This window comes from Emericellopsis cladophorae, assembly GCF_022114955.1.
Source record: "Emericellopsis cladophorae strain MUM 19.33 chromosome Unknown NODE_10_length_638493_cov_120_236322, whole genome shotgun sequence".
Classification (NCBI taxonomy): domain Eukaryota; kingdom Fungi; phylum Ascomycota; class Sordariomycetes; order Hypocreales; family Bionectriaceae; genus Emericellopsis; species Emericellopsis cladophorae.
The window spans coordinates 270,525-296,961 of record NW_026250935.1 but is presented as its reverse complement, the minus strand read 5'-3'; the positions used below and the strand labels follow the sequence as shown (position 1 = coordinate 296,961).

Genomic DNA, 26,437 nt, shown 5'->3' with positions numbered 1-26,437 from the left:
GACGATGCGATCACGTCTTTCTTTTCTTCTTGGCCTTTCTTACCATCATTATTCCCGACTTGAATCGGTTCCTTTACTTCACGACATTTGGCATGCAGCGGCGCTCGTAGGCATCGCAAGCCCAGGGGGGAGCAAGCCGTTCACATAGGGAAAACCTCAGCTCATACCTTGGATAGCTGCCCAATATACGCAGGATGTATTGATCATGTAATGACTCACATACCTACTTACCTATCTACCTGCTGTCCACCAAACCGCTATGCTTTTGTGTCTTAACCGTGTGTGACTGATCCTTTTTGTCCCTCGAAAAAATAGACGCGACTCCTGGTATTGCCCTTACTCTGAACAGCGGCCCTTCATTGGGACCTCCCCATCATACCCGATCGGCAGATCCTAGTTGATGTACTTCGTGATGGCCTGCTGCTGCTCTGGCGTCAACCTCTCGCCAATGCATTTCTCGACCGCGCCGTTATGGCGCTGGTTCGCGGCCACCATGTACTCCTTGACCCAAGTCACGACATTGACAATGTGAGGGAAATCATCCCTCGCCAGAGGCTTGCACGTGTTCAGGGCCGTGAACGACATGCCGAAGCCAATGTCGTCCACATCCGCCTCCGCAATCAGTTCGTCACCCGCTGTAGAGGACACGGTCGGCGGGTTGGCCAGCAGGTCCAGGAAGAAACGACATGTGTTGCCCCAGCCCTTGGCGAATTCCTTGCCAAACCGTTCAGAGTCGCACAGGATCTTGGTGAAGGAGATGACAGCAAGTTTGCGATCGACAGGGCGCACAAGCTTTGGTGTTTCTTGCAGGACAAAGGCAGGATAGAGACCCTTGAACGCATTGGCGTCTATTTGATCAGATTGGCCAATGAAGTAATCGGCGCCATAACCAGCCTCGAGGTGTGCGCTCACGAGATGGAAGAAACGAGCAAAGCGAAGCTTGAGGGACTCAGATGGCGAGCCTTGTAGCTTTGTGTAAATGAGCTGCAAGATCGTAGTAAAGTACTGATTGATGACGGTGCTGATGGGTTGGTCAGACACATCGTTATGAGGATGCTCGTAAGGCAACTTACGGTTCAAAGCTCTTGACGAGCGAGTCCAGAACATCAAAAGCGTACAGCTCCGACTTCTTCCCACTCAAGAGCATCTGGAAGATACCAAGAATAGGCTCGACTTTTCCGTTCTCAACAACGGCCTTGCCGGTCTTTGGGACTAACGCAGAAAGAAGTCGCGTGCAAGCAGGTACGTTTCCGCGAGTCTTCCAGAGCTCGGTGTTTAATAACGGCTCGAGCAGGGACTTGTAGTTGTCGGAGATGGCGTCTGCAGGGCTTGACTCAAGTAGCTGAGCAAGTACCTGAAATACGTATGGCATGAATTCTACACACACAATGAGTAATTGCTTTCCGTCCCGACCAAGGTCTAAACTTACCAGAAACATCCTCCATCAGAATCTGGTGGAAGGGCTCCCACAACTTCTGGTTGAAGACAGTTGCGTTGCTCGCCGCGCAGTGGCGGACAAGTGCACCAATCGCCTCAAAATGATAGTAATAGAACCGAGGGTTACTGGGGTTTTGCTTCATCACATTTGTTATCAGAATGAGATGTGTCAGTACGCTGTCTAGAAGAGGCTGTGCGCCGTCCTTGATAACAATCAGAATGCGCATCACACAGCGCATCAAGAATTCGTTCTCTTGAAGCTTGGCAGGGTTCGTATCCTTCTCAATCAGCTTGAAAAGGTGGTCCAGTAGGTCCTTCGCAAAGGGCTCGATTTCTGTCCGTGGGAAGACGGGGCTGCCGTTGTCGTCCACCAAGAACAGAACACGCTCAACAGTGATAGCAGCATATGTGTAGACGACGTAGTTATCCGAGTTGAGGTTCTGAACCAGCGGGCCGAAAGCTTGCTTCCACTGCTCCCTGGACAACTGGCTGCGGAAAGTGTAGAGGTATTTGATAGCATCGACCTTGGAGATGGGGTGCACGTCACCCACGAGGTCTGATGCAATGCGCTGCTCGAAGAACTCGAGTACGTTCACCAAGGGGTTCACTGTCTTTGCACCCATGCTGGCGGTGACAGCGCCCTTGACAGCAATCGAAAGGAACAGATAGATCGCCGTATCCTTGGCCTTCCAGTCTGTAGCTCCTTGGCTGAGGTACTGGCTAATGTAACTTGACACAACAGTCGTGACAGGGCCTTCAAACTTGGCCTGCAATTCACGAAGGAAATCGGTGGCTGCTTTTCGCCTCGAGTCCGAGTCCGAGCCCTCCAGATCGCGACGAATGAACTCGATTGGCTCGTCTTCAAACATCTCCTCGTCAGACTCGCGTAAGGTGACGTTGGGGATGACAACCTTGGACACTATCTGGTTGAGAACATCTTCGTTGTTGAATAACTCCGAATGATCCTTCGTTTTGGCGACACCCGTCAGGAATTGTAGCGCCTTGCTTACCAAGGCGTCATACTTTGTCTCCGTTCCGACGTTCGACAAGAGATCCCATGCGCTTGTGATGAACGGCTTGCAGTACTTGGAGAAGTCTTCGTCGTATTTGGTAGTGAGGAGCTGGAGAAGTTCGCAGATGTCTGCCTTGGTCGTGTCGATGATGCTAGTTTCGGCCTCATCATCAGTCTGGAGCAAAGGATTGCTGTAGACGAGGTACTTGTGGAGAAGCTCGGAAATACTGCCCAGGTTCTCGTCGAAAATGGGAGGGATATCGTGACATGACATGTCATAAATGATCTTGATCTGTAGATCTAGTGTTTCGAACCAGCCGTGGAGGGCGGCCTTGTCACTCGCATTTTCAGTGATCTTCGTATCCGTAGCCTGCGTGGACTTGTAAGCATCACCTGTCAATCGCCAAACCCGAACATACCACAAGTAGCTGGACAAAGGGCTGGCCAAATGTTTCAATCACATGGTTGATCTCCATGTACAGCTCATCGGTTCTGAAGAGAGGCCTCCATCGCGAGAAGATCGAGTGTGCAACTTCGAGGACACCAATGTTTGGCTTTGGGTCGGTAGTCGAGAAGCGGCTGACCAGGTCTTGCGTGAGTGTTTCCCATCTTCTCCAGAAATCCGAATCAGCAATAACGCTGATCGCATCTCCCAGCTGCGACTGAATATTCGATGGCGATGCGATCATCAGCCCAATCAGGCGTTCCTTGATTGTCGCGACCTCATCTTGCGGAAGTTTGTAGTTGCCCTCCTCGTCCTACGTATTCGCTGTTAGCATCCGCGACATCGCTGTCAAGTGGGTTGGCGGCCGTACCACGTAATTAAGACGGATGAAGTTTTTGAAGGCAAGAGCAGCAGAGAGCCTGGTGTTGAGAGGGAGACCGTCGGAGTTGACGATGTTCAGGAGAGCGAGGGAATAGTGTGGTTTCGCAGATTCTTGCTTTAAGGCGGCTTCGGCTGTTGTTGTTTACTTGTTAGCGTTCATGTTGTGTCGATAGATCGCGGGGCAACCGCCAGGTGAGGGCATCCCACCTTTGCGATGTTGTGCTGGGTCGAGAGTCGCGTTGAGTAATTGCGAAATCTGTCCAATGTCGGCGGCCATGATTGGAACTGCTGGGTTGCGAGAGGATAGAAGAAGGTTGGCGGCAAGAAAGTGTCGGCGGAGGAGAACGAGGGGCTTTGCGAGAGACGTCGACTCTGATGGAAGTGTGGAGCAACTGGAGCGACTTGGAAGCTCCAGTCCATGTCTCGAGCCTGAGCACTGCACTGCAGTTGGAGGGTGGGTCGCCAACGGCCGGCATCCAGCAGGGACCATGAACTTGTGCAGTGGCGCTGTAGCAGACAGTTTTGTCAAGTCATCTGGATGGTATCAGATTTGGCGCTGAGCATGCCTCGTCGCCAGCCTAAGAAAGTCCAAGATACTTTGAGGAACTATGAGCTGCACATGGCATCGCTCGTGATTTCCCGATAGGCATGATCTGGTACTATGCCACGTCATGTGTTGATCAGTTTTGAAAATTAAGCTGTAGATCGGCCCATGTGCTGTCTTTTATTGTCTGCAGCTCTATCGATAAGAGCTCCAAGCTAGGTACCATAAGGTACGAAGGGAGTATTTGTGACTTTCATTCACTGACGTTGAGGTTCAACGTCGTCATCCAGAGACTGGTGATTGGCTTTCTTGGGGCATATACACCCTTTCCCTCTACTAGCATCATGACGGTCTTTGGTTTTCTGTTCATCCTGTCGAGCACAGTGACGCGCGTGACTGAACGACTGCTGGGATCAAGACGAGGCTGTGTGGTGGGGTGACAGGCGCCTCACCTCGTTCACAAATGGATTGTCTAGGCTCGAGTATCGTAATCCATGAGCGTGTGTGCCACAACAGTCAAGCCTAGTACAAATCGTCAAAACGAGATATTTCAAGGAAACAGCGAGAGAAGATGGACGTGCCTCTCTTTCAGCTGGCTTTTGCTCTGCGCAATACTCTCAGCTGGAGCTGCTCGAGACATGTCTCGGCAAGGCTAAACCCCATTTGGCGTTGTCTGCACCCTCGCTAGCCGCAATGGTTTCGATACGCCCGTCACCTGCCCCGATCCTTCCTTCACTTTGTCCATACTTTTGCCAACCAACTTCATTCTCAAAGAAACCCATTCTAACGTTTGCACTGAAGACACTTTAGACTGTCGCGCCCTGCTGAACACCTCGTTCGAAACCCAATGTAATCGATATACTAAGCGAACCCACCAAATCCGGCCCCTGGGTGCGAGCGAATAGAATCCCTAGTCTGCCGCATTTGAACATATCGACAACGAGAAGCAAACTCCCTACATCGCAAGTCGCACACGTCCCAACTTCAGCGAGGAAACTCGGTCGCTTTGAGAACTATAAGAGGTCCAAGTAAATACAAGCTCATGGTGGGAAGACCTCGGACATTTTCCCGAATCCTCGCAACATTATAACATCCTCTTGTGTTGGGTGGATGCGTCGGTCTTCGTCTTGTCTTCTCTCGATACACGGCAGAGTCCGAGCACATGTCACCTCCAGGCGGAGATGAACCCTCTTCGCCCGATACATCACGCTCCGGGGCTCTGGCCAATGTGTTTCGCGGCTTGACTTCATCCAAGTCGAATCGCTCCCTGCCACTATCGTCCTCATCTTCCTCCGTTGCCTTGCCAGTGGCGGATACGGTCCATGCCATCTCAACCAACAACTCGTCACGAGGGCCGAATCACGCCATGGACTCCTTTGAGCTTCTAAAGAACGGTGCTCCCAATGAGCGCATTGCTGCGGCCCACACCCTCAAGTACGCCATATCCGAATACCCACTACATCCTGTCCTAGACATTTGGTACGCCGCCAAGGACCTTATTGAGCCGACGAAGCCGCCTGCAGCACGTATAGCGGGATGGGAGCTCTTGACAGAGTGCGTCAAGCATGGGTCATCGACCGACCTGGAGCGCAAGGAGTACTTCCAGACACTGGCTGCTCCAGCCAGCTCTGAGGACTTCCACCTTCAGCTTGCGGCACTAGTCGACCTGACTCAGAGTGGACGCGTATTGGATGGGTTTGACTACGACCTGTTGCCTCTCCTGACGAGATGGCTTTCGGAAGCCTATGAAGCGGTACGAAACGCCCGTCGAGATGCCTCGTCGACAGCGCGGGGCAGTCGCTCTTCTACCAGAAATAGGACCGCGGTTCTGGGCGAGGAGAAAAACTTTGCCCAGCTCTTTGCGTTCATCATGGACGTCATCAAGTTCAGCTTCAAGAATGCAGACGATGTATCCCTGGCACGCATGATTGACGGCTTGCTAGACATCTGTATGAGCACCAGCGTGGAGGACGACCTACGAATGTGCATTTCGGTGCTCGATGCTATTGTCACCTTTGGCTCGATTCCCAACGACAAGTTGAAGGGATGTGTGCAGGTCCTGAGCTCCATCTACTGTCTTGTCCCCGCTCTACAGAAAGATGCGTGGCGCACGCTGTCCAACTTCTTCAAATCCCACAATGGCCAAGCCACGGTCCGTATCCTGCTGGACGTGCTGCGAGGCTTGACACCCGAGTCGTCTAAGGACAGAGATATGACTCGCGAGATTAGGGGCGCATTGGCCGTGTTGCGGAACCTGCTTTCCAAGAGCTCTGAAGAGGGCTATCCTGCTGTGCCCTACGCGCTGCTGGCAGATGGCTTATCGGCAGCTGTGGAGGCTACGAATTCTTCAAAAGTATATCTCGCGTTACTACAGGTTGTCAACTCCTTGTTCGAGGATGTTGCTGGTGGACTGCATCATCTAGTCGTGGACGAGGACTGGTCGTCTGTGCTCGCGGTTGCGACGCAATGCGCACAAAAGACCAACGTTGGCCCCGAGAAGACCCGAAGTCGCAGCTATCTTGCTGCAGACCTGTCAGAAGACCCTGTTATGTTGGAGTTGGTGCAACTAGTGACTCGGCTTGAGGAGGTGATTACACAGAAGACCAAAGACTATCTGCCCCGGCAAACCATTATCAGATTCTTCGTCAGCGTTCACTCATTACTGCCCGACTCCACTGCTTGTGCTGTGCTTGACTACTTCCAAGAGTTCCGGTGTTGCTCGCCGGCCGACCTCGAGTGGGAAGACAATCTGGACCTTGTCCTCGTGGCATTCTTCGGCAACCGCGAACGATCGTCAGAAACCAGACTCAAGGCGCTCAGGACTATCATGGATGCCTACGAGATTCTCGATCTCATTGCTGAGGATGCGGAGCGGGATTCAGTACCTAAATTGGCCAAGAGTGTGCTCAAAGAGGTCACAGAAGAATCCGATGTTCTCGTCCTGGAAGCTGTGATCTCGCTCATGGTGTCCATTGTCTCGTCGTGTGAGGAAGACCTGTTCGACCACGTTCTTGGGGCCTTGCGAGGGGTGGTGGATAATGACCGGTTGCAGTCACCCATCTCCCCGCCCGTTATGGGTGGCGTTGCCTTTGGTGAGCGCGACAAGTCACACCCATTGCCGGGCCAGTCGCCGTCGAATGTTGTTACGAAAGGCTATGTTCAAATGTTCGTAGCCGTAATGAATTCGGACGGTGTCAAGAGCCAGAAGCTGTACAACGCGCTCTTGCAGATTGCGAGATCTCCGCAATCCGAACAAGATGCTCGACTCACAGCCATGAAGTTGCTGTTTCGCATAAGGGCTGACTGGGCAAACAAGATCTACCTCACTAAGGAGCTCGAGACCAACTTTCTGGCACCAACCCTCTGCCGTACGGAAGCATCTTTAGCCAAGAAGCAAGCTATCGAAGCCGCCGGCACGTTGCGGACGTCACGCAGCGATCATGGAGGGCTCACCCGATCCTCCAGGGGTATATCGTTCAGCCAAGGTCAAGTATCGGATAAGACCAAGCATGGAAGCAACTTGAAGTCCACTGCTAGTAGCTACCGTCAGTTGTGGGCGCTCCCCGACCCCGACGCCATCCCTGGTGATATTCCAAAACTGATCAGTCAGTTCCTCGTATCTCACAAAGCTGGCGGAGAGGGTGAGGACGAGAGCGATGACGATCAGAACACGAGCACCTATGTTCTAGACATGCCAGCCTGGCTTGAATGCGTCTTGGCCATGCTGAGAGGCAGCGACTGGGAGATCTATAGCTTCGTTCTCGTCCACTTACCTTCGCAACTCAGCAACCACGCGGTGTTCAAGGATGCATTGAGGCAGATGCAAGATTTGCGGAAACACATCTGTGAGCAGGTGAGGTCCAACAGCTTCAACGAGCCACCAAACACGTCCGGCCTGCGTCGGGCAGATGTGGCGATTTGCCTCTTCCACAGTCTCACAATGATCCTCAGCTACCACGACAACTTCAAGAAGAGCGAGGAGGATGACATTGTCAAGACGTTCGTTCACGGCATTTCAGCGTGGGAACGCACGGCCCCATGCTGCATTCATGGTCTCACTATATGCTGCCACGAGCTTCCGCTGTCAGTCAGCAAGAGTTTGGGACAGATGCTCAACCAGATGGCGGCCATCATCACACAGCCCCATGTGTCCATCCATATCCTCGAGTTTCTGGCGTGTCTGAGCAAACTCCACGACGTTTATGTCAACTTTCGGGAAGATGAGTATCGAACGGTTTTCGGTATTTGCTTTCGATACCTCGAGTCTGCTAGAGACAAGCGACGCGCGACAAAAGCACCGGCGTCGAGTGAACCCACGACACCAGCTGGTGGCTCTGGTCCAAGTGTTGATCTTGGTCACCCGAATGCCGCTGATGACTTGCCCCAATATGTGTATGCGCTCGGGTACCACGTCATTCTCTTTTGGTTTCTCGCGTTGAAGCTCCCTGACCGGGCAACGCATGTCGGGGCCATTGCACGAAAGCTATTCAATGATGTCGATGGCTCCGGAACCATGTCAGAGGAGCAGGCGCTGATCGCCATTGACTTTATGCAACGAGTGACGTACGCAGACATTAATGAGTCGGGGGAAGATCACAAATTCACCTCGCAGCGTATGGGGGAACTGGTCACCAAGCGATGGCTGGTTGGCAACAGCATTGTTGCCATCAAGCAGTCCACACGAACCGGATGGGCCGAGGTGACCAAGCGGCAGCCGTCAGGAACTTCGACGTACATGGTACGTGAGGCATTGCGGCCTGCGCCATTGCACCAGACCGGCAACCAGCCTGAATTTGGTAGAGATGGGCAGGTGCCGACCAACGTGGTGCTCCCCAGCCATCTCATGATCCAGCTCATGTCTTCCATCCCCCAGTCCTGCGACGTCGCGCGCCCCATCATCTTGCCCGACGACGAGGCTACCGATCGAATGCTCAGGGTCATGGACCGCAACCCAACTGTGGATGGCCACAAAATTGGCGTCATCTACATCGGCGAGGGCCAGACGGACGAGGTGGAGATTCTGTCCAATGTTTCGGGCAGCAGCGACTATCACGAGTTCCTCAACCAACTCGGCACGCTGGTCAAGCTCAAGGGCGCGAAATTCAACACTCAAGGGTTGGATCGCGAGATGGACATGGACGGCGAATACGCCTATGCGTGGCGCGACCGCCTGACCGAGATTGTCTTTCACGTCACGACGCAGATGCCCACAAACCTGCAGAACGACCCCCAGCTGTCCATGAAGAAGCGCCACATTGGCAACGACTTTGTCAACATCATTTACAACGATTCTGGGCTACCCTTCAAGTTTGATACCTTCCCAAGCCAGTTCAACTACGTCAACATTGTGATCACGCCAGCATCCAGGGCTTCTTTCATCGCTGCGCGAGAAGCTCGACGGGCAGAGCGAAAGGAGCAGCCCTTTTACCGAGTCCAGGTCATGAGCAAGCCTGGCTTCCCCGAGATTTCGCCAGCCTCGGAGGTGAAGATGGTGTCTCTCAAGGCGCTGCCCGATTTCATCCGTCTTGTAGCCTTGAACGCCTCCGTCTTCTCGCTCATTTGGCAAGCCCGCGGTGGGGAACATGTCAGTTCATGGCGGGCCCGTCTTCGTGAAATCAAACGACTGCGCGAAAGGTACGCCCCGAAAGCGGCGATTCACTCGCACAGCGCGCACCATCTATCGCCCTCGCCGCCCCCCAATGCGTCTGGCGGCGGCAGTGGTGCAGCACAGCAGTATCCGCAACTACAGGCGCAACAGATCGCGGACAGCTCACGACCCAGCAGCAGCGTGCGCGACAGTTTTACCAGTCTCCGCCGAACAAGCGTGGCCACCTTCTTTACGAACACCAGTGAGCAGACGTCTCATAGGTCGTCGATGCTCTCTGGCTCGGCGACCACAGCCGACACCGAGATGGGCAACAGCCCGAGCGGCGCGGCGCAGCAACTGTCAGGCTCTGACTTGAACGCTGATGCGGTCGACTTTTCAAAATGGACATGATGAAGTTACGACGTGGCGATGTGTACGACGATCTTGATTTATGTTTCTTCTCCTTGCTTTGTGATATCCCGGACGCGAAGCACAAATGGCGTACCAGGGAGAGTTTTATGAGTACGGCATGTCATGGAAAAGCCAAAAGTCTTTTGTTTCTTGTTTGACCACCGCATGATCCATCGTCACTCGAATATACCATACCGCGCATCTAGAGTAGCAATGTGACGAGGCTAGCCGTACATATTGACGGGGCAGACCCTGAAATGACAAAGGAAATAACTTACTACACAATGCGTCTGTCCTTGCCACAGAATGACCACAGAGTTTCTCACATGTCCTTTGCGACGTCGTATTGTTGATGTTGATGGACCCACATTAACTCACCTCAACTGGGATGATCATCAACGCGTCTGTGATACTTGCAGCCATTCATTACTCACAGCGCCACCACTCTCAATAATACATCCTTGTCGAACAGGCCATGATGGAAGATAGCGCCGTCGACGAGGAGCTCAATCGATTAATCCAAGATGTCGTGGATGCCGCCAAACTGACACCCAAGGCGCGCCTCACAGACATCAAGCCCACTGTTGCGCGTCTCAATTCAGCAGCCTACGGACGGGGCGTACTACCTGATGCCTTGGACAAGCTCATCGATCTTATCACGCGGCCGAGCCATCTCGACCAGGGAAGTCTGAACGTTCTCGTACGCAACCTCTACCCTGCCACCAAAGTCTCACGCCACGTTGTGATCAGGATCATCGCTTGTCTAGGGCAAGGGCGGTTCAAGGCCTCTCTCAATATACAGGCTGCGCTCGTACGGTGGCTCATCCTGGTGTACCGCACCCTGGAGACCCCTCAGGTTCTTTCACAAAGCTACCATGTCTTGTTCTCGTTGCTCGATACCGCGGCAACAAGACCGCAGCTTGCCCACCTTCTCGCACTCATCACGCGACGCAAACATGTGAAGCCTTTCCGGATACAGGCCCTGTACGTCACAGCGGCCATCTCTACGTGATTCTCACTAAACTAGGTCTTCTAGCCTTGACCTGGCGCGCAAGGCAGGCAACGACCCCAGCCTCATCGGATTGCTGCGCGTGTACAAAGACTACTATCCCGAGGTCATCGTAGGAGAAGCGGTACGGGGCAGAGCCTCCGCGTTCAAGGTACCAACTACATCGTCCGGAGACTGGTACTGGAGCTTGCGCTGACGGTCTGTGGAAGCACCCTGATACGTCGTGGCGGGAACACTTGAACGAGGTTCAGGATGCGCATCTGCATCGATCAGTAGACACTGCGACCATCACGCGCGACGGCTTCCGCGTCAACAAGCCGCTTGGTCGTGAAAGGTCCGACAAGGCCATCCCAGCCGTGCATACTTCTCTGGCAGGCGAGGTAAGCCGTCCCCCACTGAAATGTTTCGGCCCCATCGCCAACAGTAACAGAACTCGGTGACGCTCGAGGAAGTTGAAACTGCGAAGGGGCTGGCGGACAGCCTCGAAAAGCTGGAGCTCCCCAACCAGCTCGTTGCAGTCCTCGCCGATCCATTGCTTCAGAAGCTGTTGCTCCTGAGACCTCATGACGAAGCGCACCAGCGCGTCGCCTACTGGCTACAGGCGGCTTTGCAAGAGGTGATGCATGGCGCCGCTGACGAGGCTACACTATGGGAGCTCCTGGAGGTCGTGCGAGATTTCGTGACACAGACCAAGGTATACGCACTCGATTCTTGCTCTGGGAATGCACCCTTTGACATCTGACTAGGCTATCCCGCCGATCCTGCTGAACTTCTTCGCACACTTTTTCCCCGTGTGGGGAGGCACAGGCCGAGTCGACGTCCTTCTCGACATCCTCGCCTTCACGCCCCTCAAAGAATTCAATGGTTGGTCAGCATGCATCAACGACTGCGAGTGGCCGACCACTGACTGGGACAGAACTCTATCAACACTTGTTCGGACCCCTCGAGACGGCATTGGGCACTCATCGCCCCGAGTTGCAACCCTCCTTAGTCGACTTGTACACTCAAATACTACAGCACTGGAAGTCACTGCTGCTCTCGAGCGATGTCATACCAAAACATGCCAAGAAGACCATCCAGGCTCTCGTCAGTCACATGAACTCCATCAGCTCCCTCATGCTCCAAGCTTCACCCACTGTCGCGACCAGCTCCCACGTCCTCGACTTCTACGAAGAATTCGCCCGCACGGTCACGCACAGCTCGCTCCGCAGCCACCTCCGGATCGAAATGCCACCATCGCCCGTCATCTACTCGCTGTTCTTCAGCGGCTCTTTGGCCGACACGTCGCGGCTCTGCCATGTGCTTTCCTGCTTCAAGCAGGGTTTCGAGACGGCCATTATGGAGCGCGCTCGCTCCGACGATCCTACGCAATCTGGTCCGTACGACCGCGCATACCTCAACACGTACAATGGCTATCTTATGGACATATGCAATTGTCTGTGGCGCACACGTGCGTTCAGTTCCACGGAGGCCAACGCGCACGGTTGCCTGCTCCCTCCGCCTACAGTGGACGCCCTGTCAGCGTACCTGGCGCGAGTCAACCGAAACTTTGGCCTCGAGTCGATATGTGGCCTCTCCCTCGCCCCAACCCTCTGCTTTCAGAGCATACAGAGATTCCGAGAATTGGAAGACGCGGAGCTAGACAGAGGTCGACCGCTGGCAACACGCCATGCTGGGCCGGTCACGCAGGCTAGCTTGGCAAAGCTGGCCACGTCGGGCGGCTTGAGCATGGGTTGGCAGGATTATCGCGTCAGTGTGCTGAATTCGCTGTCTGACAAGGGACTGCCGGGGATAGCGGACTTGCTCAAGTGCACCATGACCGTGCTCAAGAACCTCATGGACGGGAAGACAGGCGAGAGGAGCAGTAGTCTTCAGAGGTCGTCACAATAGATGTCGAACCTGACTGTGCTTTCCCTCGATGCTACCTAGATACTGTTCAGCCTGTCGAAGTTGACAGTACCTCATCCCTATATGTTGAAGATCGCTCGCCCAATATGCAGTGTTGAGACCCGCCAAAACGCCTTGTACCGTTGAAGTTGTAGGTCCCTTTTCTCCCTTCCGTGATACGCCTTGCAAATGCAGTTGCGTGCCCTCTTCCCCCGCGCCCCTTCTGGGATTGTTCATTTCTTGAACTGCTTCGACTCATCGCCGTAGCCGCCGAGCTGCATGCCACCAAACCCGTAGGTCTTGCCCTCGGTGCCATGCCGGCTCTGGCTGCGGGGGCCGCGCTCCTTGAGGTCCTCCCTCAGCCATCCCATGACCAGCTCGCCGAGACGGCTGTTGCCGGTGGTCCCGACCGTGGCATCGACCGTGGCAAGCATCTTGTCCGCCTCGTCCCACTCCTTGATGGTGCCCATGTGCATGTGCACGAGATGCGTGGGCCAGCCGGCGAGGTTGTCCAGGATGTGCGTGGCGTACACAATCGTGCACTCGCGCAGCTCCGTCTCGCGCTTCAGCCAGTCGAGGAACTCGGCGCGCGACAGGACGTCGAGGTCGACCGTGATCTCGTCGAGGAGGAGGATTATCCAGGGACGGACGAGACCCATGGCGAGCTGCACACGCCGACGCTCGCCGTCCGAGACGGCGTGCATGCGCCAGTTGGTGTCAATGTCCAGCAGAGCGACCAGCTCCTCCCGCCTCTCGGGGTAGGCATCGCCGCCCACGGACTTGAGCAGCTCATTGACGCCAATGTCCGTCCTCACGATGGGGTTGAGAACCCATTCGAGCCCCAGGTAGGTGACGCCCTCGAGACTGTCCTGGAAGGGGTCGACGCCGCAGATGGAGATGGTCTTGGCGGGCGCGAGACGTTTGCCTGCGAGCAGGCGAAGGAGAGTCGTCTTTCCAGCACCATTGGCGCCGATAAGCAGGGTTCGCGATCGTGGCGGCACGTCGAGGGAGATGCTGCTGACACCCGTCGAGTAGTCGGGAAAGGTGTAGGAGAGGTTGTTCACCTCGACACGAGGGGGCTGGACGGGCTTGGGCATGGTGAGGGTCTCTATGGCGATTGTCAGAGGCTAATTGAGTAAGGTAAGGATTGTAAGACTGCGTAGGAAGCGTGCGAAGCCAGTCGATACATATACAGACGGGTGAATATGGAAATCATCGAGTCATTATGCAGGTCGGACACTGACGGATGGAGCGGTGCCCCTCCATTTTTCCCGCAAACGGGCTAGTGGGGTCAAGCTCTCAACCCTGTTCACCTAGGGAAGGTGCGCCCCGCCAATGTGGGTGGGTCCCAGCCACTTTACGCCAAAATGTGGCAGCACGCGTCAACGCGTCGACAAAGTCACCCCCTGCCTTGAAGTTGAAGCTTTGGAGGCTTCCTCGCCATTAGCCTCATCTGTCCAAGGAACCGCTCGTAAATTACCAGGGCAAATTCGAGCCAAGATGGTCAAGCTCGAGGACGTGGCAGACACTCTACTGTCACAGCCATCGCAAGTTTGCCCTTTCGTGTCCATGTCAAATCACCCTCGCTAACAGCTTCTAGTAACTCGGCACACACCGTCCATACCCGGCCAGCATCAACATACAAGCCACTCTCAACCTACAAGCTCGACAAAGGTCGGTCATACCAACAGCAGTATGGCGACATGTACTTTCTGCGCCTCACCAAAATCCGACCGGCCGTCGAAGAAGTGGCAGAGGCCGAATGGAGCGGGACGGTGGTCGCGGGCGAGGAGGCGAAGCGAGTCGATCGTGTACTGGACGTGAAGCAGGGCGAGTTGTGCTGGGTGGTCGGGACAGTGTTCATGGCCATGCCCCTGAAGCCCGATATCCTGGAAGATGTGTCGAAAGACGTAAGTCGTGCCCCGCGTGCCACCTGCAGACAGCAGCTTGGATACGTACTGACCGACCCTAGCGATGGATCTCGGCGCCCGTGGTCCCCGAGAAGTACTTTTCCAACCTAGAGGAGAACGAGATCATGCTGGAGGACGACTCGGGTCGAATTCGACTGGCTGGCGACCTGCTGAAGACGGTCGATCTCGTGACGGGGTGTATCATTGCGGTCATGGGCACGGAGAACACAAACGGCGAACTCGAGATAGTCGATATCCAACTTCCAAACCTCCCACCTCAGCCCGAGCGCTGGAAGCTCACAAAACCAGTCCGGAAGGACGACGACGAGGAGATGGTCGACTCATCACAAAGCCCAGGCAGCAAAATCGCCATAGTCTCGGGCCTGTCATTCTCCGCTTCTGACGCCTCGCACGCCCTCGAGCTCAACCTGCTGCTCGAGTATCTGCTTGGCGAGGCCCTCGGTCCACAGGGGCAGTCCGATGTCTCCCAGATCAGCAGACTCATCATAGCGGGTGACTCGATAGACGCCGCGCAAGCCGATGAGCAGCCGGAGAAGAGAGGTGCCAAGAAGTACGGTTACGACGCAAGCGCGTACAACGCCCTACCGTCACAACTCTTCGACGAATTCCTCAGCGAGCTTTTGCCTACGATCCCCGTCACCCTCATGCCGGGCGCCCAGGATCCTGCCAATGCCAGTTATCCGCAACAGCCCATCCACGCAGCCATATTCCCCACAGCGAGAGCGTACGCCCAAGTTCCTGGGTCAAAGGAGCCTGGCTGGTTCGACACGACGACGAACCCATGGGAGGCTGAGGTTGATGGCTGGCGGATGCTGGGCACGGGCGGGCAGAATGTCGACGACGTGTTCAAGTATGTCGAGAGCGAGGACCGGCTGAGCATGATGGAGGCCATGTGTCGTTGGCGCTGCTGTGCCCCCACAGCACCGGACACGTTGTGTAAGTGCTCCCATCCGAGACGTGCGTACAGACAGATGACTGACTCTTCTCGCTAGGGAGCTACCCTTTCCAGGACGACGATCCCTTTGTCATCAAGACCTGTCCGCATCTGTACTTTGTGGGTAACCAGCCTGAATTCGGCACCCGCGTCATTCATGGACCCGACGACCAGTCTGTGCGGCTCATCACAGTCCCCTCGTTTTCGCATTCAAAGGAGGTTGTCATTGTAGACACCGAGACATTGGACGTGAGTACAGTGCAAATAATGGCGCGGTGAAGATTCAATCAGAGCGAAAACGTATTGAGATACCCGAGACTATGGCATCACATCTGGAACCCTTAGATACCCCTGAGTCTTCGCAAATATGGGGAGCGTGATGCTTATCTCATGTCCAATCCCTTAGAGATCCTGCTCAACCATCATCGCCATCCAAGCGAGGGCCTCGGGTGATGTCGTATTCTCGTTGGCTAAAAGTCAATGAAACGCCTTGTTGATGATTTCAGGGGTATTGAAGCAAGAACCCCCCGAGATCTTCAGTCTGTCGCGCCCCTTCCCACCAAACCTGAGCTATTTGTAGATTCTGCTTTGATATCGCGCCCTATCCGCCCGACGCCTCTGACCTAGTCGTTCATGTCATTCTTTTTCATTCAAAGTCGGAAAACTCTTCATCATCCTCGTCTTCATCCTCCACAGACGCCCCAAAGCTTGCGCAGTGAGCCACAAAGCCAGACTCTACCTGCTGCAGGTGAGATCTGATCTTTCCAGAGGCTTTCTTACGCGAGCGCTGCATCGCCCTATCCTTGGCCCAGATATCCACCCCCGAGTCTCTCACCATGCGCGTGATCCGCTGCGCGCGCATGTCGATCGTCATTCGCTTGTTCTTTTTCGCGTCATTCAGATACTTTGACATGACGTCGAGAATCAACCGCTGGGGCAGAAGCCTCTTGGCCGCTTTGAAGACGGAGCAGTCTTCGTTGAAGAAGGAAGAAAAGGTGTAGCCTTCTATGCTCCCAGGCTGGCCTGGGACCGTGGATGGTTCTCTTTGTAGGGAGGGGAAGACTCGAATACGCAAGGTGCGGATGTTTGCGACGCGCTTTCTGTCCTTCTCCAGAGGGCTGATTGGAACATCGCCTTTGCCACGCCTGATCGGCTGTGGCGGGTTTGTGAAGGCCTTGATTGCCTCAGTCATCCTGACCTTTGTGTCGACGCCATGTCGATTCTTCTCGGCTTCAATGAGGATTCTTCTGAACAAGGGGAACATTTTGTCGAAGAAGATCGTCTTCGGTTCGTCTCTCCTGCGGTGTCGCTGCGGCCTCGAAACTGCTGCTCGCTGCACTTCCTCATCCTGGTACTCGGCGTCAGAGTCATCTTCATCCAGCGAGAGATCAGACTCTTCGTCGCCGAATGAGGCTGAGTTATCCTGAACGACACATGTAATGTCAATATCAGCTGGCGCAGTGACTTGTGCATCTCGGAGTTTATAAAGGAATTCGTTGTCTCCGTAAAGGACGGAGATGCCTTCCCAGTACATTGCCTTGCAAGTCCGTAAGATACTGGGGTGTAAGATTGTCAGAGGCCCAGAACGTGAACGAGTAGCCGGCGAGCCATAAATTCGTGTCCAGCAACTGTGGACTAGTATGAATTCCTCGGCAACCAAGAGCTCGCGTAGGATACGGCGCCTGACCTCGGTCGGCAGTCTTTCAATACTCCGAGGCCACATCTTCTGGGCGGTGAGAGACTTTAATCGATTCCGCTCATTTTGCTCGCTTTGGCGCTTTTGTTTCTCTAGCTCCCTGATTTCTCGCGCTGACTTTGCGTTGACTTCTCGCTTCTTCGCGAGCTTCTTGTCGAGTGTTTCTTTTCGCTTCTTGGCCTCACGGCCAAGCTCATCATCTTCCGGAGTATCTCGCCTCCTCTTTGACTTTGCTTTCTCGGTCTTCTTTAGTCGTTGAGGCTTCGGGAATTTTTCTTCCACCGGCCTGCGCCTGCGACTCAGCTCGTCGTAAGGGCCGAGAAAGACATCCTTATCCTTTCTATTGTCCAGGAAATCCAAGATAGGGACTCCTCTATTCCTCACTCGGCTACTTCGGCTGTCCGTATAGTTCGGCTCAGCCCAGATGTAATGCCGTGAGTCAAGTTGTGTTCGGCCAGCTTCAAACTCATCGCGGCCAGGAAGCTCCTTTCGAGGTCTTGTCGCGATGTCGATCGTGGGTGGCTCTTGCAAGACATTGGCTCGAAACTTCTGGACTCTGGGTTGTCGACGAGGCTTCTGGCGGTTCTTTCCGCGTTCCTTTCGACGGTCACGTTTAGTTGTGGTCGTCGTGATTGCTTCCTGCTCTTCGCCGTCTTGTGATTCCATAGCGTCATTGATGGCTTGTCTATCAGCCTCAAACGTTGTTTCTCCATTCATATCTTCTATAGCTGCGCGAGTGGCTTGCGCAGCCGTTTGGTCAAGTCGCTGTTGTCGAAATGTCGCCATGGTAGCCATTGTAGTATCATGGTCATCCTCGTCTTCCGATGATAAGTCCAGTTCAATTCCTACAGAAATGTTTGTGTCTGAGGATCGAGGAGGGTTCATCAGTTGCTCGTAAGTGGCTTTTTCGGTGAGTCGTGATTTGGAAGTCTTTGAACCAGGGGCCAAGACTTACATTGCAGTGTACTCAGGCGTTCACTTTGAGGGGTGAAGTCGAATGACATTGCTACATCCGCAACCTCAAGATTTCCCGCCAATGGGGCACTGGGCGGGGGCGTTAGAGGTTCCTGTGGGAGTTCGCAATCCATTTCGACATCTCCATGCAGAGTGTTTTTGTCGGAATCATTGACACTTCTGGCGATGCCACAAGTCGCATCCGGCGTTTGGAGTACCTTGTCGCTTACCTCGATGTTGTTGTCAGGCGTTGCCTCTATGGTGTCGACCTGCATATCACTGTCGGAGTGTACTGTGCTCAGATCTGGCGGGCTCTTCTCAGTCGGGCCGGTTGACCAAACCATATCCTCTGTGTCGATCTCTTCGAGTTCACCAGATGTGTTGGCTTCGTCACATTCATAATGGCGTGGAGTTGACGGAATACCCTTGTGCGCTTCGATGCATGGTGGAGAGGATTCTTCACTACCGGGGCTAACGCCGCGAGCTGCATCAGGTTTGTCGGCTTTGTCGTTGCAAGAAACTTCAGTCGAGACCTCGAGTGTTTCGCAGACGGTGGCTGCAACGTTGTCATGGTCCCCCACGTTGGTGACCATGGTGGTGTTGATGGGAGAGGGAGAAGAAGAAAGGGATGAAGGGGGAGGAAGTTCACTTGGGAAGAGACTGTATCAATTTGTAGGCAGAACTGGCGAGTAACAGGGAAGTAGCAACCACCGTGCCTTCCTAGAAAGATTGAACAACTTCAGATGCCGAGGAAGGAGCCATCGGAGCTGCCTGTATCCCGAGTATGAGAGGCAAGGGCGCGCATATATGGTGTCTTCCTCAGGAATCGTCCCAGGACGTCGGGACCGAGAGACGTTACTTGCGCCCGAGGCAGAATACACAGGCGCTTGCATCGTTATGGCCTTGTAAAATCAAGCAAGCGTGGCTTCTGTCCTGGTCATCCTGGCTAATCGGAAATGTTTTCGTCCCATCTCCTCGACTGTGGTGTCTTGTTGTATATAATGATCAAACCATCTCGTGCGACCTTTGAAGATTGACGGCGGGAAGCCATGCAATCTAAACACGGTTCGGACGAACGGAGCAGAGGAACGACATTGGGAAGCCTTTGATTTGAAGGCAGAGAAATTGTGAGTGTAGTCGGTGAGCACAGTGCGCTCAACCCGAGTCCATTATAGTGTTTTTCACACTGTACCCCTGGTCCTTGTCGGATCTACATACTGGCGAGGACGATTGCGGACGTTGCTTAATTACTCAGTCTCATGATAACGATATCAAAGAGTCAAGAGACGTGGCCGATACCCTCGAAGAGAACACGACGCGCTCGAGAGTCAAGAAGCTTCTCACGACACCTGTCGGAACTACCGATGGTGCTGATTGTGGGGCATGTCGAACCACGGTCATCGCAAAGGCGTTTATCTCAAAACCCTCACAAGTGTCGAGGGATCTGGGATCTTTAAATTGATGCATGTCTGCCTGGCCTAGACACAATCGCATCTGCTCATTTTCTCACAGCCGAAACCGACTACACAAGGCACTCTCCATCGTGGTCATCTCTGCGATTGCGGAACCCGTTTCTAATAAGCGCATAACGTCGGCCATATCCCCCACATCATCTCTTAACGCCCGCTCCCTTTGTGTGGCTGTCCCCCGGGCCATCCAGCTCGACAAAGCAAGCAGAAATGGGCTCGCTTCCTGCCGATGCAAAGCTGCCCTGGGTGCGCACGCCCTGCGTCCTCTCACCAGAAATCTCCCGCGTCGCAGGCTGGTACGTCTCAACACACTGAACCCGTCACATCCCCCTGCGGACCATGGTCACTGACCACCGACAGCAATGTCTATCTCAAGCTCGATAATCTCCAGCCATCCGGCTCCTTCAAATCTCGCGGCATTGGTAACCTCATGACCGGCGCGGCCGCTGCGTCCCCCTCCACACCACACTTCTACTGCTCCTCGGGCGGCAACGCCGGTCTCGCGTGCGCCACCGCTGCCCTATCGCTCGGCTGTCCCGCCACCATTGTGCTGCCGACCTCAAGCCCGCCTCTCATGAAGAACAAGCTGCTCGCCCTGGGCGTCGAGGTGCAGATCCACGGCAGCATGTGGTCCGAGGCTGATCGCTACCTGAGGGAGGAGCTCATGCCAAAGGACAAGAACGGCGTGTACGTCCCGCCATTCGACCACCAGCAGATCTGGGACGGTGCATCGTCCATTGTCACGGAGCTCAGGGAGCAGATTGACGGCCCTATCCATGGCATCGTCTGCTCCGTCGGTGGAGGCGGTCTCGTCAACGGCATCATGCAGGGTATCGAGAGTCTATCGTGGTCAGGGCCGAGACCCCATGTGCTGGCGGTGGAAACCATTGGCGCAGATGCACTAAACGCCAGCGTCCGCGCGGGCGAGCACGTTAGCATCCCTGCGATCACGAGCATCGCGAAATCGCTGGGCGCGACACGTGTGTCCGCTCAGACATGGCGCTGGGCAGAGCGCGGCCTCGCAGGCGAGGTCAGGATGAAGAGCGTCGTCGTCTCCGACGCGGACGCGGCCATGTCTTCTGTTCGCTTCGCGGACGACGCACGTCTCCTCGTCGAGGTCTCGTGCGGCGCGACCTTGGCGGTGGCGTACAAGGGCGATTTGCGGGAGCACTTTGGCCAGGGTTGCAGTGACGACGAGTGGAAGACGAGGAACATTGTGCTCGAGGTCTGCGGTGGCGCCGGCGTGACGCTCGAGTTGTTGGCGGGCTATGCGGAAGCGTACGGGAAGGAAGCGAGTGTCAAACTGGCTTAGCGAAGAAACAATTGAAGACTGATGTGAAAGTATGGTGCCATTTCTCGTTCAGCCGTCGGGTCCTCCAAGGAGGTCAAGATTAGATCACTTCTTTGCCCGTTGCTTTCCCTTGGTGCTAGCGCTCATTGCCTTTCTTGTCTCGACGAATTCGCCCATGATGGTCTGTAGATCGGGGTTCTTCCTCGCGAGGAGAAGCACGTCGTCGGTGGTGACGGTTGTACGACCAGCGTGGTTGCTAAAGGATTCGAGGTCGATGGCGACATTTTCTGGCCGTACGTTAGTGAGTGAAGACAAAGGGTTGCAGCGTGTGAGTCCGTGACGAGAAACAAAGTCACAAGCACCGACAGACACATGAACGTACCGATCTGAGTCCAGACAAGCTCAGTCAGGGCACCGATGAATTGCGGCGTCGCGTTGCGGTTGCGGCTCATACAGAACTCATCCACGATTTGGCCCACGGCATACCAGAGCGCCGACTTGAGACGCTGCAGGCGTTAGTCTCTGATCCGATGATAGATAATTGATAGGGAATACCTCGAGGTCGTCTTCGTGTGAATCGTCAGCCATTTCAGGATGCTGAAGGTGGTAGGAACAGTAAGTGAGTGAGGTTGACGTGAGATGAAACGCGACGAGGTAGTCTGGAACGCGTAAAAGATAGTGGGCACAATGATTGGGGTATATAATAATAACGTGTCACGTTTCAGCTCATAGTTGGTGTGCTGGCGCAATGGTAGCGCGTAGCTCTCCTATGGTTCGATCCATAAGCTAAGGTTCTGGGTTCGAGTCCCAGGTACATCTAGAAGTTTCTTCTGGCCTTCCTACGGTCATTTTTGCCTTGAAAGTCTTCCGTCGTGCTGTTATATGGAAGCAACAGTTTTGTTGAGCCAAAGAGTATTGATTCGGCGTCTAGTGCCATGGTTGCTAAGCCGTTACTCATACACTTTTGGTGGCTTTCGACATGTCGCAGTGTCTCAACTTTGAATCTAACTCGGCACAAACTCACGACAGTATTGCAGAGATTCCAGTCGTTTTGTAGTATATCTAATTCGGAAATAGCGAGGGCATGCTTGCTGCGACTGAGCGCTTGGTGAACCAGTAGCTACTTGCAGGTTGGGCCGAACATGAAGCACAAAGTGATCTTCGCCCAAGTCCAAAAGCGCATAGTTGGGTCGGGCTCTTATGTTAAGAAATGCCTTGACAGGTAGGCGATGAATTAGATTAAAAAGTGCTGACCAGAATGCCATACAAGAAAAAACTCATGCCGGAAACCGCAAACCCTCCCCGACCAGTCTATTATGCATCGCTGCTACTCAGAATTTCCTCCTCCTTCCTCTTATACACCGAAAGGCGGTTCCCATCGCCGCATAGCTCGAACACATTGCCCTTGCAGACCATGATACACTCGTCACTATCCTTCTCCTGCGCATCCTCCTTGATCTCGTTGCCGCAGTAGCACTCCTGGCCATACTCGGTGCCAAAGTACGCAAAGCCCTCGCAAAACGCCGCGCAGACCTCATTCGTCATCTCGCTACCCGCTGTGCGCTTTTCGTCCAGTGCGCGCGAGGCGGACGAATCGGTGTAACACCCTTCGAACGTGTAGTTGCCTACGGTCAGGGGCTGCTCGGGCTCGCCGCCTTGGATGTCGGGGTTCATGTACAGGGACAGCCGCGAGGGGCCGCCGCAGAAGGCGTAGTCGTCGCCGCCGCAGAGTTTGTCGCAGTCCTCGAGCGGTGCCGACTCTGTGTCCGTAGCCACGTGGCTGCCGCAGTAGCACTCGAGGCCGTACTCGGTGCCAAAGTAGCGGTATTGACCGCAGTACTCGGCGCACTGCTGGTTGGTCATGTCCGAGCTCGCGGTGGAAGCCTGGCTCAGGGCCCTCCCGCCATGCAGCTCGGTCCAGCAGCCGACAAGCGCATAGTCGCCCACTGTCTCGACGTGGCTCGGCGTGGCCGTCGGCGTTGCGGTCGTTCTTGTCGCGGTGGTAGAGTACAGCTCCAGACGGTTGCCTGAACCGCAGTACTCCGTCTCGTCGCCACCGCAGGGCATGTCGCAGTCATCCATGGGCGCCTCCTTGGACGAGTCATGGAGAGAGTTGCCGCAGAAACACTCCACGCTGTATTCGGTGCCGAAGTAGTCGTAGCCATCGCAGAAGGACATGCACGAATCGAGAGTCATGTCGTCCTGGACGTTCATAGGGCCGCTCAGGGCACGGATGCCGTTCTCATAGTCTTGCCAGCAGGAAACCAGGCGGTAGCCGCCCACAGCTTCACGGTGTTGTACGGTTGGCGTCGCCTCCTCGCTGGATGTGGTAGTTGTTCTGGCGACGGTAGTTGTGCTGGCAGCGGTGGAAGATGTGGTTGGCTCAGCGCTGGGCGATTCACTGGGGGTCTCGCTGACAGTCGCAGACGTCGAGCTGCTTGGGCCGCCGCTGTCGCCGCACGAGGCAGGGTTCTCGAACTGGCGGCAGGTACCGCCAACGTCGACGGCGGTCTTGAAGGCATCAACGTAGTCGCCATTCTTCACGTCGATGTGGGCTTCGTAAGCACTGCCTCCGGGGATGGCCCAGTCAGCAGTGAACAACGTGTACTCGCCCGCGCAGTCGCCCTCGGTCAGGGCCACAGAAGCACTCATCAGCCTGGGCACGGGGCTGTTTGTCTGTGGGGTCTTGTAAGAGACGTCAATGGAGGCGCCCTCTGAGACGCGATCATTGCGAACAGCGGCTGTGACGGTGAGGGCCCCAGAGGAGCCCAAGACACAGCTCTGCGGCATCTGTAGCAGCACAGCATCTTGCAGAGGGTAGGTATTGCCGTTGTTGTCAAACTCCTCACTGGTGCCATCTGCGTAGTTGACCGTGATGACAAAAGAGGAAACACCTGTCGAAGCTGAGATCTCCGCCTCAATGGGGAAGAAGGCAAAGGTATCGTCGAAGCCCTGGCTGACGCCCTGCACAGTGGTGGTGATTGTGCATCCGTTGGTGCCGCATTGCGACTCTCCTTCGCGGTTCTTGTAAGTGATGACCACGTTCTCGATGGCATCAGCTCCAATCTCGGTAGTCCTGACACGGATGTAGCCAGTAAACGACAAGGCGCGACCACCCTCCACGAGCGTCAGCTGCAGCGCTACAGGCTTCACCTCGTACGGCTTGATAGGGTCGCTCAGTGTGACACCCGCCGGAACGACGTCGATCATCTTCTGCAAGACCGTCTTGCACACTTCTTTGAACGTATCATTGTCCGTCAATGCTTCCACCGTCACATTGCCGTCCGAGTTGTACACCTTGAAGTCTGCGTGACGATCAACCTGAACACTCGGCCCGACGACTAGAGGATTCTTCGTCGTTCCGTCGAGGTACTCTGTCACCACGCGGTTGTCAAACACCGCAACGGTGCCGTCCAACGAGATCTGGCCGTCGACGCCAGTTCCAGGAGTGACAATCTCGGGAAATTGCTCCGAGTGCACACCGCCGAGAGTGTGGCCACAGGCGGTGACTTGAATCATCTCCTCGTTTGTAAAGCCCATGCGCGTAAATTGATCTCTGAATGACTGCACCGAGTTCTGCGGCTGGGGAACCCCGATGGATCCTCGGCTGGTGGCGTCCTTCCTACCAGCACGAATGGGCACAGCAGGGCCTCCGCACGCGCGCACTGACGTGTACACGCCCATGGCCACGAGGTCGGACAAACTGCTCTTACTTGAGATGAAAGGCGCCATGAACTCCATGGTCGTCTTGAGACCGGGGCCCTTGTTCTCACCCGTGTTCAACTCATACTGCAGCGAGCCATCCAGACCGCCCCTCTTGAGAAAGCTGTTGGCCGTCGACATGTCGTGGAAGGCGGTGCGCAGCCATTCGGCCGCATTCTGTCGTCCGGGTCCCGAGGCTTCGTTGCTACAGGGGTCGACGGTGTCTGCGAACTTTCTGGAGCGGAAGGATTTGGTCTGGAACATAATCTCCTCCAGCTCGTCGATGCTCGAGGGCCATGTCGGATCGGCGAAAGCCTGGCTCGCCAGGCCGAGAACAGCCAGCAGACTCGAGGTCTTCATTGTGATACTAGTTGGGTTTGGACAACCAGCCAAGGCGGATTCCAGATGACTAGAATGACGCAATCGCGTCACGGGTGAAGGACCGTGTACACTTGAGTGAAAGAAGAGCAGAGTTCGGAGTACAAGAGAAGCGAAAAGGCTTGTTCAGCGGGTGCACGACGCCCGGCGTCTTTCGCATGGTTAATCTATGCTCAGCTCCCAGCTTCAGCTTCAGCTCAGACAACATCCATACTGCGGCGATTGGAGCCAAGACGAGCCCTCCCATGCAGGTCTAGGTCAGCATGGCGGGAAACCAAGGCGCCAGTGCGGTGCACGACGATGCATAATGCATTTCTCGTACGTGTAATTAATTATCGCTCAGGGCTGGGCCGAAGACCACATGGCCGGGGGGGCGTAGATCCATATCAGGGGTCTACCGGTAGGGCCAGGGCCCAGGGGTTCACTAGTCGTTAGTGGGTGGGGTGACCAGATACGCGGTGAGAGTAGAGATCAGCCTTCGAGGCTTCGAGCGGATGTGTGGTGTGTCAGTGTCACGGCCACTGTCACCTTGTGTGCCGTTGGGCTGAGAGGAGAGGAGCAGAGCCAAGAGACTTGTCGTTAATGGGTGGGTGTGGTGGTCGTATGTGACCCGCCCATGCTAACCGCTTCTCTAATACCGTACGAGATAATGGTGCAGATTGCTTTTCGGGGAGAAAAAGGGCGGATCTGATCTGCGATTGCCTCGACCCGCGCCCTCCATGCTCATTGACAACATGTACGTGCGTACAGCGCGTGACAATCTTTGTGCCTGGTCGATGGTCGTTCAGAGTTGAGCTTTGCTTACTGGACCACTTTGTCTGTCTGTCTGTCTGTCTGTTCCGTCAGGCTGTGTGCGCGCGCGCGCGCACACGCAAGCTGAAGAACACCGTCGCCTGGTCAGTCAATAGCGTGACGGCCAACGGGGCTCGACCACCCGCCAAGAGTTGAGGGCGAGGAAGAGGGCGAGGTACATCTGCCTTGCATACAACGACGCGGCAGAGTCTCGTATCTGCGTCTCTGCATCCCCTCGACTGTCGTAAGTCTACTGATCAACAAATTACTCGCGCACCCCTGTGTGTTAGAAAAGCACGCCATGTTCGCTGGGTATAGAGTCGTAAATGGAGTATCGCCTATCTGAGCCGGTACGTGGCTTTAGGGCAAAGTTTCATGGCACAGCAAGTATCTCAATTTCTTAGCATGCTAGTTGGTCAGCGCCCCCCCCCCGTGTCGCGCACGGACGTGTAGCTTTCGACAGTCGAGGGGATGTGCGCGAACCACCAGCTAACAGCACAGTTATCATGACCAATGCGGCAACTCGTGGGTCGTGATCTGTCTAATTATCGTTCAATAACTTGTACATCCACGATTC

The 26,437-nt window shown here is 55.0% G+C and overlaps 8 protein-coding genes across 8 annotated transcripts; 4 read left to right on the top strand and 4 right to left on the bottom strand.

Moving 5' to 3' along the window:
• Nucleotides 1-393: 393 nt before the first annotated feature.
• On the bottom strand, nucleotides 394-3,552 carry J7T54_002108 (Importin alpha re-exporter-like protein; the record flags this gene model as incomplete). The annotated part of the gene is made up of 6 exons (XM_051504712.1): nucleotides 394-1,021; nucleotides 1,074-1,377; nucleotides 1,430-2,819; nucleotides 2,869-3,207; nucleotides 3,265-3,407; nucleotides 3,483-3,552. 6 exons carry the CDS (start codon nucleotides 3,550-3,552, stop codon nucleotides 394-396), a joined length of 2,874 nt encoding a protein of 957 aa, XP_051363804.1.
• A 1,633-nt stretch (nucleotides 3,553-5,185) lies between these two features.
• Nucleotides 5,186-9,817, top strand: J7T54_002107 (Tuberous sclerosis 2 protein-like protein; the record flags this gene model as incomplete). Its single annotated transcript, XM_051504711.1, has 1 exon — nucleotides 5,186-9,817. The coding sequence occupies one exon, from the start codon at nucleotides 5,186-5,188 to the stop codon at nucleotides 9,815-9,817; it is 4,632 nt and encodes a 1,543-aa protein (XP_051363803.1).
• Nucleotides 9,818-10,292: 475 nt separating this feature from the next.
• On the top strand, nucleotides 10,293-12,716 carry J7T54_002106 (Centromere protein I-like protein; the record flags this gene model as incomplete). Its single annotated transcript, XM_051504710.1, has 6 exons — nucleotides 10,293-10,801; nucleotides 10,854-10,950; nucleotides 11,036-11,206; nucleotides 11,257-11,520; nucleotides 11,573-11,690; nucleotides 11,743-12,716. The coding sequence occupies 6 exons, from the start codon at nucleotides 10,293-10,295 to the stop codon at nucleotides 12,714-12,716; spliced, it is 2,133 nt and encodes a 710-aa protein (XP_051363802.1).
• Nucleotides 12,717-12,946: 230 nt separating this feature from the next.
• J7T54_002105 (uncharacterized protein) lies at nucleotides 12,947-13,810 on the bottom strand (the record flags this gene model as incomplete). The annotated part of the gene is made up of 1 exon (XM_051504709.1): nucleotides 12,947-13,810. The coding sequence occupies one exon, from the start codon at nucleotides 13,808-13,810 to the stop codon at nucleotides 12,947-12,949; it is 864 nt and encodes a 287-aa protein (XP_051363801.1).
• A 403-nt stretch (nucleotides 13,811-14,213) lies between these two features.
• Nucleotides 14,214-16,031, top strand: J7T54_002104 (DNA polymerase subunit delta-like protein; the record flags this gene model as incomplete). The annotated part of the gene is made up of 5 exons (XM_051504708.1): nucleotides 14,214-14,248; nucleotides 14,314-14,623; nucleotides 14,686-15,580; nucleotides 15,637-15,827; nucleotides 15,924-16,031. 5 exons carry the CDS (start codon nucleotides 14,214-14,216, stop codon nucleotides 16,029-16,031), a joined length of 1,539 nt encoding a protein of 512 aa, XP_051363800.1.
• Nucleotides 16,032-19,907: 3,876 nt separating this feature from the next.
• Nucleotides 19,908-21,009, top strand: J7T54_002102 (uncharacterized protein; the record flags this gene model as incomplete). The annotated part of the gene is made up of 2 exons (XM_051504706.1): nucleotides 19,908-19,993; nucleotides 20,058-21,009. The coding sequence occupies 2 exons, from the start codon at nucleotides 19,908-19,910 to the stop codon at nucleotides 21,007-21,009; spliced, it is 1,038 nt and encodes a 345-aa protein (XP_051363799.1).
• An 84-nt stretch (nucleotides 21,010-21,093) lies between these two features.
• Nucleotides 21,094-21,576, bottom strand: J7T54_002101 (uncharacterized protein; the record flags this gene model as incomplete). Its single annotated transcript, XM_051504705.1, has 3 exons — nucleotides 21,094-21,275; nucleotides 21,371-21,494; nucleotides 21,544-21,576. The coding sequence occupies 3 exons, from the start codon at nucleotides 21,574-21,576 to the stop codon at nucleotides 21,094-21,096; spliced, it is 339 nt and encodes a 112-aa protein (XP_051363798.1).
• A 726-nt stretch (nucleotides 21,577-22,302) lies between these two features.
• On the bottom strand, nucleotides 22,303-25,050 carry J7T54_002100 (uncharacterized protein; the record flags this gene model as incomplete). Its single annotated transcript, XM_051504704.1, has 1 exon — nucleotides 22,303-25,050. One exon carries the CDS (start codon nucleotides 25,048-25,050, stop codon nucleotides 22,303-22,305), a length of 2,748 nt encoding a protein of 915 aa, XP_051363797.1.
• Between the last annotated feature and the right edge of the window lie 1,387 nt (nucleotides 25,051-26,437).